Source organism: Hemicordylus capensis, chromosome 10, assembly GCF_027244095.1.
Source record: "Hemicordylus capensis ecotype Gifberg chromosome 10, rHemCap1.1.pri, whole genome shotgun sequence".
Taxonomy (NCBI): Eukaryota; Metazoa; Chordata; class Lepidosauria; order Squamata; family Cordylidae; genus Hemicordylus; species Hemicordylus capensis.
The window spans coordinates 28,435,346-28,454,297 of record NC_069666.1 but is presented as its reverse complement, the minus strand read 5'-3'; the positions used below and the strand labels follow the sequence as shown (position 1 = coordinate 28,454,297).

The window sequence follows — 18,952 nt, the reverse complement described above, 5'->3', positions numbered from 1 at the left end:
GCCTGCTTAATACAGTTCTCCCTGAGTGGTAGGCATGGTTTAAGAATGCCATAGTGGATACCATTCATTGGATCAGACCATTAAAAGAGAGTAAAAAATCAAAGAAGCGTAAGCGGGTATCCTCTTCATCTGAGGAAGCTATCTCTTCTAATTCAGCCAGTCCATCCCCCCAAGAAAGCTAAGAAAAAGATAAAACATATCATGGGGTCACGTTCCAGAAAGAATAAAAAATCTAGGTCTTCCAGGTGTAAACATAATGATCAGCGTTCGTCAGACTTTTTGGCCCTGACTCTGGGGACCCAAGCATTCAGGACCTGAGACCTTTGGTCCCAGATAAGCATAAGGCCATTCCTACCCCTGTGATTGATTTGGAGGCTGATGGGCAAATGGTGGAAATCTGGACCCTGACATTGTTCCAGATAAGGAGGAGGGGAAATGGTCGGGTGGGAGGAAGACCCAGACCAGGGCAATGTCTCACAGCGCCTGTTTGTGTCTGAGGACTTTAATCCTCTTATGTATGACGAGGGTGTTAGCCACTATTGGACTGCAATCAAAGGTAGCTTCAGAGGTGACTAAATCGGCTAAGGGGGACCTCATGTTTCCTAATGCGAGGCCTAAGGACATGTTATTGCCAATGCCAGATGTCTTCACTGAGGCAGTTAAGCAAGAATGCCTACTTCCAGCAACAAACAGGAAGCTGATGGCTATTGTGAACTGATATTATTCTTTCCAGAAGGAACCATCGGATTTATTGAAAACGCCATCCATAGATGCACCAATTGTACAATTAATATTGGGATCTTTGGTCCCTAGGGACGGGGAAGTAACCCTCAAAGACCCCTCAGATAAAAAGGCTGAATTTGTGCTGAGAAGGGTGCATGATAATTCATCCCTGGCTACCCGTTCCTCAGCAGCAGCTTCCATGGTGACTAGGGCAACTTTATTGTGGTTGGACGATGTACTTAGTGACCCGCCTTCTGGCCCCGTAAAAATGAGACATTAGTTGGTCAAGATTCAGAAGGCACAGGCCTTCGTGGCGGATGCCACTTTAGACTCAGGTTTTTGTCAAGAGCATCTGCAGCTTTTGTAGTGGGCAGCTGGCACCTGTGGCTTAAGAGCTGGCAGGTGGACTCTACCTCTAGGAATAGCTTAACTGCTGAACTGTTCGGGGATTCCACTCTGAAAGACATATAGTTGAATCAAAGGATAAGTGGAAAACAATGCCATCGGCTCCACACAAGCCCGATAAGCTGGGTTTCAAAAGTCTGTTTCAGCCCATTCGGAACCTCTGGCCCTCCTTCAGGTGCCAGGAGAGAGATTACAGATCGCAGCGTGGTGTCTGGAACCATCCACGTTTCACCTCCAGAGGTTTCAGAAACAACAGACAGACAGAACTTTGCTTCAGAAAAATAAATCAAACAGCAACAATTACTCTGGTTCATCCCGGCTGGGAGGTCTCCTGTCACGGTTCTTCCATGCATAGGAGATCTCCACGAGGGACAAGTGGATTGGATGCCCGATCTTCCCAAAGGTTCCTTCAAACACTGCACTCTCACTCTTTTACCAAACACTAAGAACTCCAAAAAGCAATTCATCATCTGCTGTATCTTGGAGCAGTAGAGCCAGTACCCCTGTCAGAAGGGAAAGGGCATCTATTCTATCGTGTTCACCACCCCCAAAAAGGACAGGTCAAAAAGGGCGGTCTTGGACTTGTAATATCTAAACCGGTGGGTCAGAGATGAAAGATTCCGGATGGAGTCCCTATGTTCTGTGGCAGAGGCGCTTCATCACTTGGACTACCTGTCATCAATAGACCTGAAGGAGGTGTACCAACATGTCCCGGTACATCTCAGCAGCCATCACCTCCTCAGATTCAAGTAAAGCAGAAGGCATTACCAGTATGTGGCCTTACCATTTGGTCTGTCATCAGCCCCTTGGGTCTTTACAAGGTGTTGGTGCCACTGATGGATTGACTCTGTCTTCAGGGCATCCGGATATCCGCGTAACTCGACGATCTCTTGATCCAGTCTTCCTCCAGAACAATGGTGGAGAACGACATCCAGAAAAGTACCTCCGTTTGTTGGTTCTAAATTTCCCATGAAATTGCCAGGAAATTTAGGATTAGAAAACAGAGGTACTTTTTCACACAATGCATAATCAACTTGTGGAATTCTCTGCCACGAGATGTGGTGACAGCCAACAACCTGAATGGCTTGAAGAGGGGTTTGGATATAACTTCATGGAGGAGAGGTCTATCAATGGCTACTAGTCGGAGGGCTATAGGCCAGCCTCAAAGGCAGAATGCCTCTGAGTACCAGTTGCAGGTGAGTAACTATCATGCCCCTGTCCTCAGATAGCGAAGGGGAAGAGGACGCTGCACAGGGGTACCTGAAGGGCAGAGCCCGGCTGTCAGTCCACAGGAAATAGCTGAAGCAGTACCGGTTGCAGTCCCAGAACAAGCAGAGCAGTCAGAGGCAGCAGTGATGGGGAATGAAGAGTAGGACGCTGTATTAAATGGGGAGCCCCCTCTCACTCCACAACAGAGGAGAATGACGAGACTCTAACAACAGCTGGAAGTTCTCAGAAGAAGTAAACACCTCCTTAAAAGGCAGATTAAACCCTGAATCTGTTCCAGCTGAGAACAATCAAGCCAGGCTATAAATCAAGTCTGCAGGCTGCAGCCAGACACTGGAAAACAACACACATCTATTGTGGAGCGTATGCCAGCCTCAGCAAAGGAGATTCCCAGCCGTGTGCTGGCCTATGCAACCCAGACTGGTTTTCTACTTGAACCCTGTCTCCTGCCGTGCCCTGCTCTGTTCCCTGCTCTGAACGCTGAACTCCACTGCATCGTCCTTCTTGGGAGTGCCTTACTTTCTTGATTCACACTGGCTCCATGGAATCTGGTCGGAGGAAGCATCCAACGACCGTGATCTACCCCCTAGACTCCAACGCTGGGCGGACAGGCTGCTGACAGTAACAGCAGGAGAGAAGGCATGCCCTCAAGTCTTGCCATAGGCTTCCAGTGGCATCTGGTGGGCCACTATATGAAACAGGATGCTGGACTAGATGGGCCTTGGGCCTGATCCAGCAGGGCTGTTCTTATGTTCTTAACCCTTCTGACATTCCAAGATAATGGTTTTCTCTGTCAACAGGGCGAAGAACCAGTTGGTTCCATCCCACAGATTGCAGCATATGGGGGTGGTAATCATTACTAGCCAAGATTGACTTTTTCTTCCTCGGGACAGATTCCAGATGCTCTCCACAGAGATAAGGGCTGCTTCTCGGCTTCTGCAATTCTTCTTCCCACTCTGGCAAAGATTTTGGGCCTGATGGTGGCGACACTAGAAGGCCTTCCATGGGCGAGATTCAATTAGAGAAACCTACAATGGTTTCTACTACTGCATCAGGCAGCTATTGCAAGGAAACGGCGCGTATTATTACGATTACCTCCCCAAGTCCATCACTCCATTCGGTAGTGGTTGATTCCTCGAAACCTGTTACAAGGAAAACAGTTCTTGGACTCACCAAGGGTGATTGTAACTACAGACGCCAGCAACAGGGTCTAGGGAGCACACTGTTGACAATTATCAGCACAAGGGACGTGGGTGCTACAAGAAAAGGCTCACAGTTTAAATTGTCTGGAGCTAAGGGCCATCTTCTTGGCTCTCAGGGCTTTTCATCAGACATTTATAGAGGCATCATGTCCTAGTAAGAGCAGACAACACAACAGCAAAAGGTCATGTCACCCGACAAGGGGTCATGAGATCAAGGTCTCTTCATTCAGAGGCAGCCTTGTTGGTTAACTGGGTGGAGTTATACCTGGGGTCCCTGATGGCACATCATGTGATGGGAGACCTCAACCAGCTAGCCGATTGGCTGAGTCAGGAGGATCTGATGCCAGGCAAATGGTCTCTAAACCAAAACATCTTCCAGCAGATAGTACAAAGGTATGGACCTGTCTGTGACCCCCCAGAACACTCCGTTGCCACGGTTCATGTCCAGATTCCCCTGCAGGGAAGCATAGACGCACTATCGGCACAGTAGCCGGGCAGGCCTTCTCTACACGTTTCCAGCGACACCTCTGATGGCAAGAGTGCTGAGAAGGGTGTGTCTGCTAAGGCCAAGAGTAATACTAGTGACCCCCTTCTGGCCCAGGAGGCCATGGTTCACGGAGTTATTACATCTGGTGACCGTGGAGCCGTGGCTTCTTCTGGTGACACCGGATCTTCTGCTTCAGGGCCCAGTGCAACATCCCAAACCGGGCTGGTTGCGGCTTGCCACATGGAAACTGAGAGGCGAATATTGAAACAACAAGGATATTTGGATATTGTGTTGGATACTATGTTGGCGTCAAGATGGGCACCAACAAACAAGATCTACCAATGTACGTGGAGAGCATTTTAAAGATGGGGGGCACGTCACTCGGTGCCTCAGGTTGCAGCATCCATCCATCATCTCCTACAGTTTCTCCAGGAGGGGCGGGAAATGGGCCTCGCTCAAAGCATGCTGAGAAGACAAGCAGCCTCCCTAGTAAGACTTATTTCTGGCTTTTCAGCTAGGTCCATACACTCACACCCCCATATAAAAAGTTCTTGCGAGGGGCAACATTGATATCACCACCTACAGTGCACCACTTTTCTTCTTGGGACTTGCAGTGTTAAAGTCTCTACAGTCACATCCCTTCAAGCCCTTACAGTGCATTCCCATAAGAACCCTATCCTTCAACCTGGTGTTCTTAATAGCAATTACTTCAGCGAGAAGAGTGTCAGAACTCCAAACATTGTCTGTTCACAGGGCATACTGCATATTCCAGCAGGAGTCGGTACGCTTTATTCTGGATCCATTCATTCGCACCAAAGTAGCGGCACCATTTCATCAGTCTCAGGATATATTTCTTCCCTCATTCTGTCCACTCCCAAAACATCCAAGGGAAAAACAATGGCATAAGTTGGACATTCGTCGCTGTCTCAGAAGATATATAAAATGGTCCACGTCTTTCCGAAGTACAGATTCATTGTTTGTATCATTTTTACCTGGCTCTGTGGGAAAGGCAGTATTGTCTTCAACTATTGCCAGATGGATTCAAGCCTGCTTTGCACTAGCCTGTAAGACTCACCATACATGTATATTGTATGCAGATACATGTATACGGCACACTTCACAAGAGCGGCAGCTACGTCAGTGGCCTTTTCGACAAATACTCCAATTCATGAAATCTGTAAGACGGCCATGTGGAAAAATCCTTTGACATTCACCAAGCATTACAAGATGGATACTTCTGCTTCAGCACAGGTGGCATTTGGTAGGAGAGTGCTGCAACAGGTGTTTTTCCAGGAGTAGACAGGGGTGCTCGCTCCCCAGGTGACATACAAGCTGTGGTATGTCCCATAGAGATGTCCTTGACCCCAGCATCAGAGAACGGAGCATTGGTTCACTTACCGTGAAGGCTTCTTTTGGATTTTGGAGTCAAGGACATCTCGGCCCACCCAGCTTGGCGCCCCTGTCGACTCCTTGGAGACCATATTTTCAACCATCCATACTTGTCATTTACAAACTGATTTGAGCGGACACTGTTTTTTGCTCACGCCTAGTTGTATGGTTGTTATATATATTTTTCAGGTTCCACTTCATGTTGTTTATACATTGACCTTTCCATCTGACATTTTTGTCTTACTTTTTTGTAACTTGGCCTGAAAGAACTGGAGTGGGGCTATTCCCCTCAGACTCGAGTAGACGTATATTTTTCTTTAGCTAATCAAAACTGCCCTGCCTTGGAGCATGTGAGGGGGATAACCCATAGAGATGTCCTTGACTCCAGCATCCAGAAGAAGCCTTCACGGCAAGTGAACCAATGCTCCATTCCCCCTTGCACCAACTATGTTTAGGTTGCAAGGTCTTGTGCCATTTCTCTGTCTGTGGCAGCCCATGATGCGAAGCAGGGATAGAGACACGTACAACGTGATGGTGTCACCTCACAAGTGTGCCTAAGCCTTACAGGGGCGGGGTGAAAGTGGGGGGGGGGGTGCACCTCTTTCTCCTATTATGACTAAGAGCATATCCAGAAACAAAGGGGATTTGCAAACCAACTGTCATAAATAAAATGTTCTGATCTTTTTCTTTAAGATGTCTTGTGGCTTCAAGCACTCAGCAGTGGTGACTGCAGATGGCAAACTGTTTACATTTGGGAACGGTGATTATGGCCGGTTGGGATTAGGAAACACGTCCAACAAGAAGCTTCCGGAAAGAGTGATGGCACTGGAGGGCTATCAGATTGGGGAGGTATGGCTTCCTCTGGGTGCATGGGAGGAGAGCTGATCTTGTGGTGGCAAGCAGGAATTGTCCCCTTTGCTAAGCAGGGTCTGCCCTGGTTTGCATTTGGATGGGAGACTCCATGTGTGGAGCCCCTGGTGGCGCAGTGGTAAAACTGCCACCCTGTAACCAGAAGGTTACAAGTTCGATCCTGACCAGGGGCTCAAGGTTGACTCAGCCTTCCATCCTTCCGAGGTCGGTAAAATGAGTACCCAGAATGTTGGGGGCAATATGCTAAATCATTGTAAACTGCTTAGAGAGCTCCGGCTATAGAGCGGTATATAAATGTAAGTGCTATTGCTATTGCTATTGCTATTGCTATGTGTGAGCACTGCAAGATATTCCCCTGAGGGGATGGGGCGGCTCTGGGAGCCACGCATGCATGCAACAGGTTCCAAAGTTCCCTTGCTGGCAGCATCTCCAAGATAAGGCTGAGGTGGACTCCTGCCTGCAGCTTTGGAGAAGCCGCTGCCACTCTGGGTAGACAATACTGAGGTAGATGGACCAAGAGTCTGACTTTGTATTTCAGATCCTTTGCAGCTTCACTTGCCTATTTGGCCCAATTCTCTGGATATTTCTGCTTCAGAGGCACAATGGAAACAAACGGGCATTGCCAAAGTCCTTGGGCAGCTCCTTTGTTTGTTTATTTCTACCTAAAAATAAATACACACATACATACATTTTAAACTTGCTTTTACCACAGAATGTTGCATTCATTTCAGGTGGAATCTGAAGGGAAAATTCCTGGCAAATTATTATCAGCATGTTTGTTTGGCATTCTAAACCACGCTTCCAGATGAAGCCTGCAGAAATTGATTGCTTTTGTTTCCCAGTACAAGGTACCACGAGAACCAAGCCTGTATGCCCAGAAGCAACTTCAGTGACTGACATCCTGACTACCGTAGATTGCTGCTGACCTGATTCTGGCCTTTCGCTTTCCTCTGTTCAGGTCCATGGGAAGCTGCCGTCCGTTGAGTCAGACCATTGATCCACCTAGCTTCGTTGTGTCTGCTCTAACTGGCAGGGTTCCCCATAGGTCTTTCCCAGCCTTTCTTGGAGATGCTGCCAGGGGCTGTGGACCTGGGACGACTTGCCTACAAAGCAGATATTCTGCCACTGAGTAACAGACCCATCCCTGAGAATGTCCTGCAAGTTGAAAGGTCTGGCTGGCTCTCTGGTTAAACCAGTTCAGAGCAGAATTGGCTTCGTTGGCAAGTCAAACAGAAGATGAAAGACAGAAGGGGCTAGGCTGAAGTTTCTTTCTTGCCCACAGTTCTTGTCTTGGTGGAGTAAATTCTGGCAGGATGTAAATTTTGCCAAGCAGAAATTTCAAATACAGTTTTAAAAAATGTGAATGGAAGTTTGAAAAGTGTGTGTGTGTGTGTGTGTGTGTGTGTGTGCACGTGTATGAGAGAGAGGGAGAGAGAGAGAGCAGGCACACTAATTAAAACTTGACTCTCCCAAACTAGGTTGCTTGTGGGTTAAACCACACCATAGTTGTGTCCACGGATGGCTCCCTGGTTTGGGCTTTTGGTGATGGTGATTACGGAAAGCTGGGCTTGGGAAACTCAACTGCAAAATCCTCGCCACAGGTTAGTGTCCACAACATATTTTCTCCCACAACATCCCTTAATACATTTCTGGATTACTAGCCGACCCCACACAGAGCATCTGTGCGCAATTTGGGGCCTGTGGTTACCTCTTGCCCCCCACCTTCTGCCCCAGTTTCCGCTTCCGGGCCCAGCCGCCTCTCCTCCCCACCACCACTTCTGCCCGCCCCCTTTCTTTCCCCCCTCCTGGGGCTTGCCAGGCCCACCACCACCTCTGGCCCCCGTGGCCGGCCTGGGTTGCCACTGCAGCAGCGTCCAATTCTCCTGGGTGCGCTTCAGCCAATCAGGTGCATCTGCTGCCTAGCCAATCAGCACATTCCAAGACTCTCCCAGGAGAATTAAATATATAGATTTTGCCCTTGCTATCACTTACATTTTGCTTCCTCTTGCATATTGTTATAGTGATAGAACTTATTATCTAACACTTACCTGCCTTCAGCCTGAGTGTGGGTGTTCACATGAGCGAATATAATGAACTTACTCCTGTTCATGTTCTTACTGAATTTTAGTTGGTCTTATTTCCAAGTAAAAGTGCATAAGATCGCAGCCTGAAGTTGCAATTTACAAGCAGTACTTACCAGTAATAAGACTTTTAAGCATATAGATGTTAGAAGGTTGTTCATTAATCTGCATATATAAGACTAACAACAAACTTAAATGTGATACTGACTGATGGTAGTTTCTATCTGCTCCAAAATTGAATTGCTCGTTCTGCAGTTGTGGAACAAAATTCAGAGCCTAAGGCTGAGCTTCTGTTTGCTGTTGCAGAGTCCTGAGAATACATTTGCACAACCCAAATAAAGAAGGGACATGAAAATTAATAGCAAAGTATGACTGTTCATAATTTTAGTGGTTTTAAGACTGGAGTCATTTGGCAAATTAATCACCTCTTTCAACAGGGCAGTGCTATTTCTTGTAAAATAATATACTTTTATATTATACTGAAATTTAAAAGTGTGTATTAGTGTGTATTAAACTGCAGTTGGTAGGCTGATAAATCAGAGTTGCACTGGTTTTCATGTTTTAGTTTGAGCCAGTTGTTGCAGATTGATATTTAACATTTACCTTTTTTTTTTCATAGAAAGTAGATATTCTTTGTGGAATTGGAATTAAAAAAGTCGCCTGTGGGACGCAGTTTTCAGTTGCATTGACGAAAGATGGACATGTATATACATTTGGGCAAGGTAAGCTTTGTCAGGGCTTTCAGTGCTACAGACATTCAGTGTATTCTCTCTCAGAAGAGGGTTGTATCTGCTGACCGTTATGGGTTGCCTCGACCCAGACAAGGCCAATCACAGAGCTTTGCCTATCACCAGGAGGGAGGAGCAATCCCCTCAGCCCTCAGTTTTTCGCCTTGCCTTGCTCCAGCAGGTGTTGAAAATGGTTGCTCCGTACTCTACAGTTTGAAAGTGTATCTGAGAAATCTGGTAGTGGTTCCAGCATCCATAAGGACTGGGTTCTGCGCCTGCGCAGACCACACTTCGGATGGAATTCTTTAGCTCCTCGCGATGCCCAACCGCCGGCAGCGCGTGGCTGCAGTACTCTTAAACAGCGGTTAGGCGTCCCCTTTCCTCAGTTTCTTGTTGACCGCCTAAGCGCTCACATCTTCGGGAAACTTTTTTGCTCCTCAGATAGTTGTTATTTTTGACTGGCACGGACTTGACCTATTTCGGACTTTGACTATTCTTTCCGGACAACCTTTGTGAAGACGAACTGTAAAAAAAGAAAAAAAAGAAAGAAAAAAGGACGACGACTCGGAATGGCCTACGGACTTCTCTGGCGAACGACGCAGAACAGACAGCGACTTACTCTAAAAGACAACTGGCTTACAGGCACAGTACATTATTATTATGGAGTTTACTGCCCCTGTATTCGGAAATTTTGGCATGCCTATGAGTTCCGGCAGAGAAAAACAGAGGGAAAAGACCACCTTTAAGAGGTGCCGTAACTTTTAACAAGCAGACTATTAAGAACAGAGCTGCTCGCCTGAAGGTGGCATTAATGGAGCAGGCTTTACAGCCTAAACAGCCGGGAGCTCCGGACTCGAGGCCTGCTACGACACAGTCTAAAGTCTTGATGTCGACGTCATCAAAAGGCGCCCTTTCACCCGCTTCGACATTGCCGAACGGGCTGGAGAAAGACAAAAAAGATCACCTCAACACCGGCTGCTTCAGCTCAAAGAGTGTCGACGTCGGCCAAAACCTTTAAGAAACCAGGAGGGGTTCTTCCGGCCTTGAAGCAAAAACACTCTGAATCGGTGTCGGAACAGCTTGTGAAGAGGTTGAAGAGGCACAAGGCTAAGGAAGCCCGAGCTACCTCTGAACACACGCCCTCCCCAACGGGGTTGCAGACATTTCAGAGCCCTCGACGTCGGGTGGCCTCATTATCCCCGGCTCCAACGCCAAGCCAATCCCCCCTGACATCGACGCGACCTTCAGAAATAGCGTCGACGTCGAGAACAGTATCAACATCGAGGTTTACAATTCCCAAACCAACGACATCGAGGACAGCTTTGACACCGGTTGCAATTTCTGCAGAGGGCAATCTCGCATCAATGTCAAAGACGTCTGCGACATTGGGGATTCTGGTTTCAGATGCTGGGGGCAGCCCTAACCGAGCGGAGACTACTTGGATGGGTACACCTGGTACCACAGTGGAATTAACATCTGACACAGCAGAAAAGCAATATAACCTGTATGAGGTTGGTGAAAGTGGCCCCATCTTGGGTCCATACGACACAGTGGCAATAGTCCATGATACAGAACTAGAACTGGAACCTGCTCTAGAAGCTGAGGAGGTGGCTTTAGACCAGGGATTCTCAAACTTGGGTCCTCAGGTGTTATTGGACTTCAACTCCCATAATCCCCAGCCTCAGTGGCCTTTGGTTGGGGATTATGGGAGTTGAAGTCCAATAACACCTGAGGACCCAAGTTTGAGAATCACTGCTTTAGACCATCAGAAGTCGCCTACGGCATCAGAGGAAGAGGGCACACTTTACCGTATGCTTCGCTCAGAGGAGACGACACCCTCCACCAATACCTTCAAGGGTTTTCAGTATGCCTCTCCTAAACCAAAGACGCCTTCCTTGGCTGGCCCTACAACCCCTATGACGGGCCTTTTACCGCAAGGAGGTTGGCAGAACACTTGTACCATCTCCCCAGAAGAGTACTCTCTCTTCCAGTTGTGGCTTTTGGAAAGAGAGCATCCCTGCTTCCCAAAGCAATTGAAGGAGACAGCGGTACAAACCGCTGCTTCGGTGACTCAAACGGCCGCCCCTGTGGCTTTACAGAGATCAATTTCACTACAGGCCAATTGGCCATTACAACCAGTGAGAACAGCTGTGAAGATGAGATCAATCTCATTACAAACTGCGCAGCCACCTCAAGCACATGCCTTACAGATGATAACAAAGAAGACTGTGGCGCTCCAAGCTGACCTGCCAAATCGTTCAGTTCCAACATGTAAGGTGGATGCCTCCTCATATACTGGGGATGTGGTCCCTCCAACTTTACCACTATCTCCTTCCTCGCCTTTACCTCCATCTTCGGAAGAAGATAACGATGATGATAGCGATGATGGTAAACCTGATGATTACTCGTTCGACCCCGCAGAACCGGAGACTCCGGATGAACCCACACTGCCAGATCCAATTGATGATGTTGCTGCGGTCCTGTCTATCTCCCCTAATGAGGAGATGAAGGGATATCATCAACAGGTAGCGGAGATGGCGCATGTTTTGGGCCTCAACGTAAAGCAGAAGTCACTGGATTTGGACGATCCTGTTTATAATATGCTTAACAAGACAACAGGTTTGCAATCTGTTTACCTCCCAATGTTACCTCATATATCTCATGCAGCGGAGTCGGCTTGGGACGTTTTACAGACATCAACACCTACCTCCAAGCGGTTAGAAGTCCTATACCATGTACAGGAGGAGGAAAACAAATATTTGATGAAACACCCTTCCCCAAATTCTTTAGTAATAAACTGTGCTACTACCTCTAAGGGAGGTAAACGTCATACGACCCCGGCAGACAAGGAGGGGAGGAAATTGGATGTCTTAGGTAGGAGAACCTATTCGACTGCTTGCCTCTCAATTAAGATCACAAACTATATTGCCTGCCAGGCCAGGTACACACACTCACTGTGGGAACTCCTGTATGAACAGCGCACCACTTTGGATCATTAGGCATTCTTAAAGAAGTTTGAGGCTACCTTCATGTGTACAACTTCCACCACAAGACAGCAGTTAGCTAATGCAAAGCATTTGGCGGAATCTGAGTCTCGCACATTAACATCCGCGATAGTACTAAGACACCATGCGTGGTTGCGTGCCACACAACTGCAACAAGATATGAAGGATCGAATTGAGGCTTTACCTTTTGGAGGAAAGGGCCTGTTCTCGGATGACACAGATACTACCATGGAACAGTGGAAGAAATCCAAATTAACAGTGCGATCCTTCACTAATCAGAAGCATAATACTCGCTATCAGTCATATCAAAGATCCCAACCCTATCAAAGGAAGCAAGGTTATTATAGGCAATCTGACCGCCGTGACTACAGGCGCCAATATCAGCGCGGCAATCGGAGACAGTACCAACCTAGGAGCAGGAACAACCAGCAAGGCTGCAACAAAGCGGCACAACAACCAAAACAGCAGCTTTGATCTGTTTCTGAGCCAACGGGCGAGCAACATCCCGGCTGACAACATCTTGGCCCTTTCTCCCCACAAATTAGACCACTCCAACTCGGACGTAAGGAAAAAGATCACCTTGACGCCTGCCAGGACTACCATCAAACTGGCCAATCATGCTCAAGCATGGCAACACATAACATCAGACCAGTGGGTCTTAAGGATTGTTGCGACAGGCTGTGCTATAGAGTTCTGGGAGACCCCACCCTTTCAAGGGATGAGGTTCACACCAGACACTCCAGTTTTGTGGGAGGAGGTGCAGGAATTGCTACGAAAGGAGGCAATATCGCCGTTGCAGTGGGCTCAAGGCCAGACGGGATTTTACTCCTGTTACTTTCAGATACCAAAGAAGGACGGGGGAATCCGTCCAATAATGGACCTATGCTGGCTCAATCAGACATAGAAGTACACAAGTTTCGCATGACAACGTTGCAAGGCATCCTTCCCGTGCTATATGGGGAGCAATGGATTGCGACGCTCGATCTCAAGGACGTGTACTTCCATGTAGGGATACAGCAAAACCATCGGAAATATCTACGATTCACACTAGGGACCAATATATACCAGTACAATGTTCTGCCTTTCGGGTTAGTAACAGCACCGAGAGTGTTTACAAAGTGCATGGCAGTGGTTGTAGCACTCCTAAGGGTACTCGGTCTATTGGTTTACCCATATCTCGACGATTGGCTGATAACAGCACAAACCAAGGACCAACTACTCTTGGACATAGACATTGTGAAGTCACTGCTACACAACCTATAATTGGAAAAAGTCACATCTATCTCCAGCAAGGAGCTTACAGTACATTGGGGCACGGCTCGATATGCTCCAACAGATGGCTTTCCTGCCAGAGGAACGATTCCTTCGCATACGCTCCCTAGTACGCCAATTCCTAATGACACCGGAGCAAAAGGCAAAGTCTATACAGGTGCTGCTCGGCCTGATGGCTTCGTGCAACACCACAGTTCCTTATGCGAGACTGCGGATGTGCAGTTTATAGCTGTGGTTCCTCCGGTCTTTTCGACCACACTGCGACCCACAAACAAAGCGGCTTATGCTGCCAAAAAAGGTACAACTGTCGCTGCATTGGTGGACGAAGCAGGCTCATCTCCTTCGGGGAGTGCCATTCAAGACTCCCTTACCATCGTGTACCCTAACGAGCGATGCATCCATGCGAGGCTGGGGAGCTCACATGGGGAACAGCAGAGCTCAGGGCTTGTGGAACCGGAGGGAGTCTTTTATGCACATCAACTTCCTGGAACTTTTAGTGGCCTACAAGGCTTTACTCGCTTTCTAGGACATCCTACAGGACATGGTGGTCCAACCACAGATGGACAACAGCACAGCGATAGCCTATGTGAACAAGCAAGGGGGAACTGTATCTCGGGCTCTGTGCAACCTCAGTTTGCAGATCTGGAATTGGTGCATCCCGAGGGGTCTGCACTTACAGGCAATACACATCAAAGGCAGCCTAAACTGCCTGGCAGATGCGTTAAGCAGAGAAATTGTGTTACAGCAACACGAATGGGAACTGCATACGGAAATCCTGGACGCTCTGTTTGCAGCCTGGGGCAGGCCAGAAGTGGATCTTTTCGCAACTCAGTACAGCAAGAAGTGCAAAACCTACTGCTCCCGGATAGGACATGGAAAGCATTCAAAGGGCGATGCCTTTCAATTTCAATGGGTGAGTAGCTTCTTTTACATATATCCACCAACTCCGCTCCTTCCCAGGATAGTGGCCAAGCTTCTTCAAGAACGGACACAGGCAAGCAGGTGAGACTTCAATTTCCATCCAGAGCCAGAATAGCTCAATCTCTTCACTTGGAGCTTGAGTGGGGCTCATTAGAGGCCTGTGGGTATTCCTGCTTGGTTCAGGGAACTATCATGGCTTCACATCCATATTCTGACTTATCTACAGTCAGAATATATCAGTCAACATAGAAGGTGGTTCCCCAGTGGTGCAATTCTCAAGGGGTTCCCTGCTATTGGCCTCTGTAGCTCAGGTGTTGGGGTTCTTGCAGAAGGAATTGGATAAGGGCCTTCGGCCTAACACCCTTTGTTGCCAGGTTTTTGCCATTGTTTCAGTTTTGGAGGTGCATGGTGTACGTTCTTTATCGGGGCGTCCGCATATACAAAGATTCCTGAGGGGTGCAGCTATTCTGAAACTGCCTACGATGCATAGATTTCCCACTTGGGATTTGAACCTGGTTTTCAGAGTCCTAACTAAGGCACCATTTGAGCTTTTAAGGTCGGTATCATTGAGACGTTTATCTCTTAAGGTATTGTTTTTGGTGGCGATCACTTCAGCCAGGCGGGTCTCCAACTTGGGGGCTTTGTCCATATGGAAGGAACTGTGTTTAATTTTTCCAGAGTATGTGTTACTCCGTACTGATCCAACCTACCTTCCGAAGGTGAACTTTGTCTTTCGTAGAGCCCAGGAGTTGATGCTCCCGTCCTTTTGTCCTAACCCATCCTCCCCTAGGGAGAAGGAGTGGTATGCGTTAGATGTGCGCAGAACCTTAAAGGTCTACTTAAGGCGCACTAGGTCTTTTAGGGTTTCTGAGTCTCTCTTTGTTTCTTTTAGGGATTGTTCTCTTGGCAAGAGAGTTTCTACATCCACTATGGCTAGGTGGATCTGTCAGTGTATTCAGTTGGCTTAATGCACTGCTGGTGTGACTTCTCCCGGGGGCATTACAGCCCATTCGACCAGGAGTGCCACTACCTCGGCTGCTTTTTCCACTCTGGCTCCATTGGTAGACATTTTTTGGGCTGCCACATGGGCCTCATTGTCTACTTTTGTGAGGCATTACAAGATACAGAACTGGGACTCAGCCTACACTGCTTTTGGCAGGCAGGTTCTGCAGCAGGTGGTTTCTACCTAGGGACCAGACTCTACAACTCCCACCCAAATTTTTCTGCAGGGACTCTGGGAGGTCCCATAATGGTCTGTGGATACAACCCTCCTCTGAGGGAGAATGAATCGTTGACACTTACCTGAAAGATCATTCTCCACAGAAGTATGGGTTGTATCCGCCCCACCCGTTTCTCGTCTGGTCTGTTTCCTTTCTGCAGTGGACTGTTCTCCCTGGAGGGTGTTGTGTTAGTACTAAGAAATAATCCTTGGGGTTTTTCCTTTACCCTCGAGTATGTTGTTACTCTGTTTTTTACAGTTTGTTTGTTCCTGTTCTTTCTGACTTCGGAGCATTAAAGAGCTGGCTACATACTGAGGCTGAGGGGATTGTTCCTCCCTCCTGGTGATAGGCAAAGCTCTGTGATTGGCCCTGTCTAGGAGCAGGAGGTCGAGGCAACTCATGATGGTCAACGGATACAACCCATACTTCTGAGGAGAATGACCTTTCAGGTAAGTGTCAACAATTCATTTTAGAGCAGACCGTTTAGGATGCGGCCTGTTGACTGGAGAAATCACCTAATTTTTGCCTTGAAAAAGAGGTGGTGGTGGTGTACCAAAATGCTTGTCACCATTTTAGTTGCTCTTCAAACAGATTGGAACATCAGAATCAAACCCTGTGATGTTTGTTGGAACTTTTGTCCCTTTATGGAAGTCCTTCTGCCTGTGACTATTCAGCCAAGCACAAATAGGCCATGGGCAGTCTCTCATTCAGAGGGCTCTGCAGTGCATGCACATGGGTCGCATTCAGATGTAACCATGCACCAGGCTTTGTCCTTATGAGAACAACCTGTAGTGAGCCAGGGATTCACATGCTCCCTTTTACCCTCACAAGATGCTTCTGAATACCAGTTGCAGGGGAGCAACAGCAGGAGAGAGGGTGTGCCCTCACCCCTTGCCTGTGGTCTTCTTGGAGGCATCTGGAGGGCCACTGTGTGAGACAGCATGCTGGACTAGAGAGGCCTTGGGCCTGATCCAGTAGGGCTGTTCTTATGCTTTCAAAGGGAGGAAATTTAAAGCCTCTGGTTACAATTGGTAACAAACTGCAGTTTCCTGTTTTGTCCGAATATGGCAAACTGTGGTTTCTGCAAACCACAGTTAGTTAGCAAGTCAAAATTAGGAGGGAGTAAGTGAGCCCGAGGCTTGCTGTGGCATGTTGTCATAACAAACTGTGGTTTGTCGTTGCATCTTGATGCAACCCAAGTGTGGCCCATGTAACTCATACTGTGTGATATTGGCAAAGCTGTTGGAAGAAATAGGCAGATCTGGATTGTGATCCGTTGCATTAATAAGGAATGGGTTCTGTGCCTGTGCAGGGACCTCGCGGGAAGCACATTCAACAAGAGCGTATGCAGCCTCAGCAGCACATCTGTCGGAAATAAGGATGGCTGATATATGTGTGGCTTCTCAGCAGCTGTTCATGAAACATTACACTATTGACCTGTGATTGGCTGAGCAGGCCAGATTTGGGAGGAGCATTATGAAAAGGGTGTTGCCATAGGCTTCTGGGTCTACTATGCCCTTCACCATATTTTGAAGCTGGCTAATCACCCATTCCTTATTAATGCAACGGATCACGATCCAGATAAACAGTTTGCTTACCTGTAACTGATGATCTGGTAGTGATCCATCCTATATAATAAAAGCCTAGGGCGTGTTCCCATGCGCCCGTGTCTTTTTGGGCTGTTCTGGGCATGCGCAGAGCGCATGCCCAGATCGGCCCAAAAAGATACGGCCGCCCAGAGACGGGCGGCCATGTTGGGGCCCGAGAAGCAGCGGCCTAAGAGAAGTGGCCGCCGCCAACGGGATCAGAGTGCTGGCGAGGCGGTGGCGGAGCCGCGGCCTCAGCCAGAGGTGGCGGTGGCCGCGGCAGGGCGATTGGCTCCGATGGCAGCTGCCGCCGCCGAGGAAGTACAGGAAGTGCGGGTGAGGCAGCAGCGGCCGCGGCAGGCCGACTGGCCCTGATGGCGGCCGCGGCTGCCGTGGAAGTACGGGTGAGGCGGCAGCGCTCTGGCCCCGTCAGGCCCCTTTTTTTGTTCGCTGCGGCCGGGGGTAAGTGCATGGGCCGATTTGGCCCTTAAACGTGTGTGTGTGGGGGGGTGTTGGAAAAAGCAGCTGGGAGGGCGCGCGGCCGCGGGGACAAATAGTGGGGGGGGGAGGGGGGATCAAAAACCAGCTGGGAGGGCGGCCGGACAGGTGGCGAAGAGAGGGGGAATGGCGGTGGGGTGCCAGGAGCGCCGTAACTAGAGCCCGTTATTAAAACGGGCTTAAACATACTAGTTATATACATAAGATCCTCCTGAACCTCCCCGCAACAGTAGTGTCACAAACAAGAACCCTGTATGGTTGCAAGGAGATCGTCAGAATATGGGAGTCTACAAGAAACTGAGAAAACGGCGCCCCCAACTGCTGATTTCAGTGGAAGCACAGAGTACGTGCCGGGCAGAGTGGGTGTCACAAGGAGCAGGTCAGTCTTCCCGTGAGGTTCCTGCACAGGCGCAGAGCCCATTCCTTATGAATACAACGGATCACTACCTGATCATCAGTTACAGATGAGCCACCTGTTTACACCAGCTCTTACTCAAGCTAGTGCCATTAGCAGCTCATCTAAATGAGTGTCAGCGTGCTCCCGCCTTCCTTGAAGTTGCCCTTGTGACACTGGGTGGCGTTTCTTACCCTGTTCTAGACCGACTGATTGGCTTACCAGAAGGCAGAGCCCGGAACCACAACCGTCCCCAACAAGTTCCAGCCTTGACTGGCGTCTTCATTGAAGATGTCGCTGTGGGAGCTGAACACACGCTAGCTCTGTCCTCTTCTGGGGACGTGTTTGCTTGGGGTAGCAACTCAGAAGGGCAGGTATGTTGGGATGAAACTGACTGGAGAGCACATGGCCACTAGAAAGGCCCCTTTGAGTTTTCTATAGAATTGTGTGAAGAATGGGAATAGCATCTGTTTGGTTGGCCCAGAGGTCCCTGGATGGTGTTGGACTACAACTCCCATCATCCCCAGCCATAGTACGCTAAAGGCCATTGTGGGAACACTGTTATTAAGCTATTATTTACAACTCTAGGTTCTCTTAGAGTGCTACTTCCCTCTACTGTTGAACCTCTGCATGAGCTGAGATTGGGACTGAATCTCAGCTTGGACTAAGGGCACACAATACAGCTACGTTGCTGGAGCTAAACATGCCTTGGCATGGTGTGCCTGCATGGGAGACCCATGTATGTCACCCTTGGGAATGGGACTGTAGCCCAAAAGTAGAGCATCTGCTTTGCATGTAGAAGATCCCAGGTTCATATCTTCTGGGCAAATGTAGGTGGGCCTAGGGATTTGCACAAACCGGTTTGGAGGCCTCCGGACTGGTTCGGAACCGGACCGGTCCAGCACTGGGGGGGGTCTACCTTTAAGGGCGAGGGGGGTAGAACT

The 18,952-nt window shown here is 48.6% G+C and overlaps 1 protein-coding gene across 10 annotated transcripts in view; it reads left to right on the top strand.

The window, feature by feature from the left end:
- Positions 1 to 18,952, top strand: part of HERC1 (HECT and RLD domain containing E3 ubiquitin protein ligase family member 1) — a 151,031-nt gene that overhangs the window by 122,483 nt on the left and 9,596 nt on the right. For all 10 annotated transcript variants that reach the window (XM_053272826.1, XM_053272830.1, XM_053272829.1 and 7 more), the window contains 4 exons: positions 6,127 to 6,282; positions 7,782 to 7,904; positions 9,004 to 9,106; positions 18,213 to 18,382. In XM_053272826.1, coding sequence (XP_053128801.1) covers positions 6,127 to 6,282; positions 7,782 to 7,904; positions 9,004 to 9,106; positions 18,213 to 18,382 — 552 coding nt within the window. The remainder of the gene's footprint in view (positions 1 to 6,126; positions 6,283 to 7,781; positions 7,905 to 9,003; positions 9,107 to 18,212; positions 18,383 to 18,952) is intronic.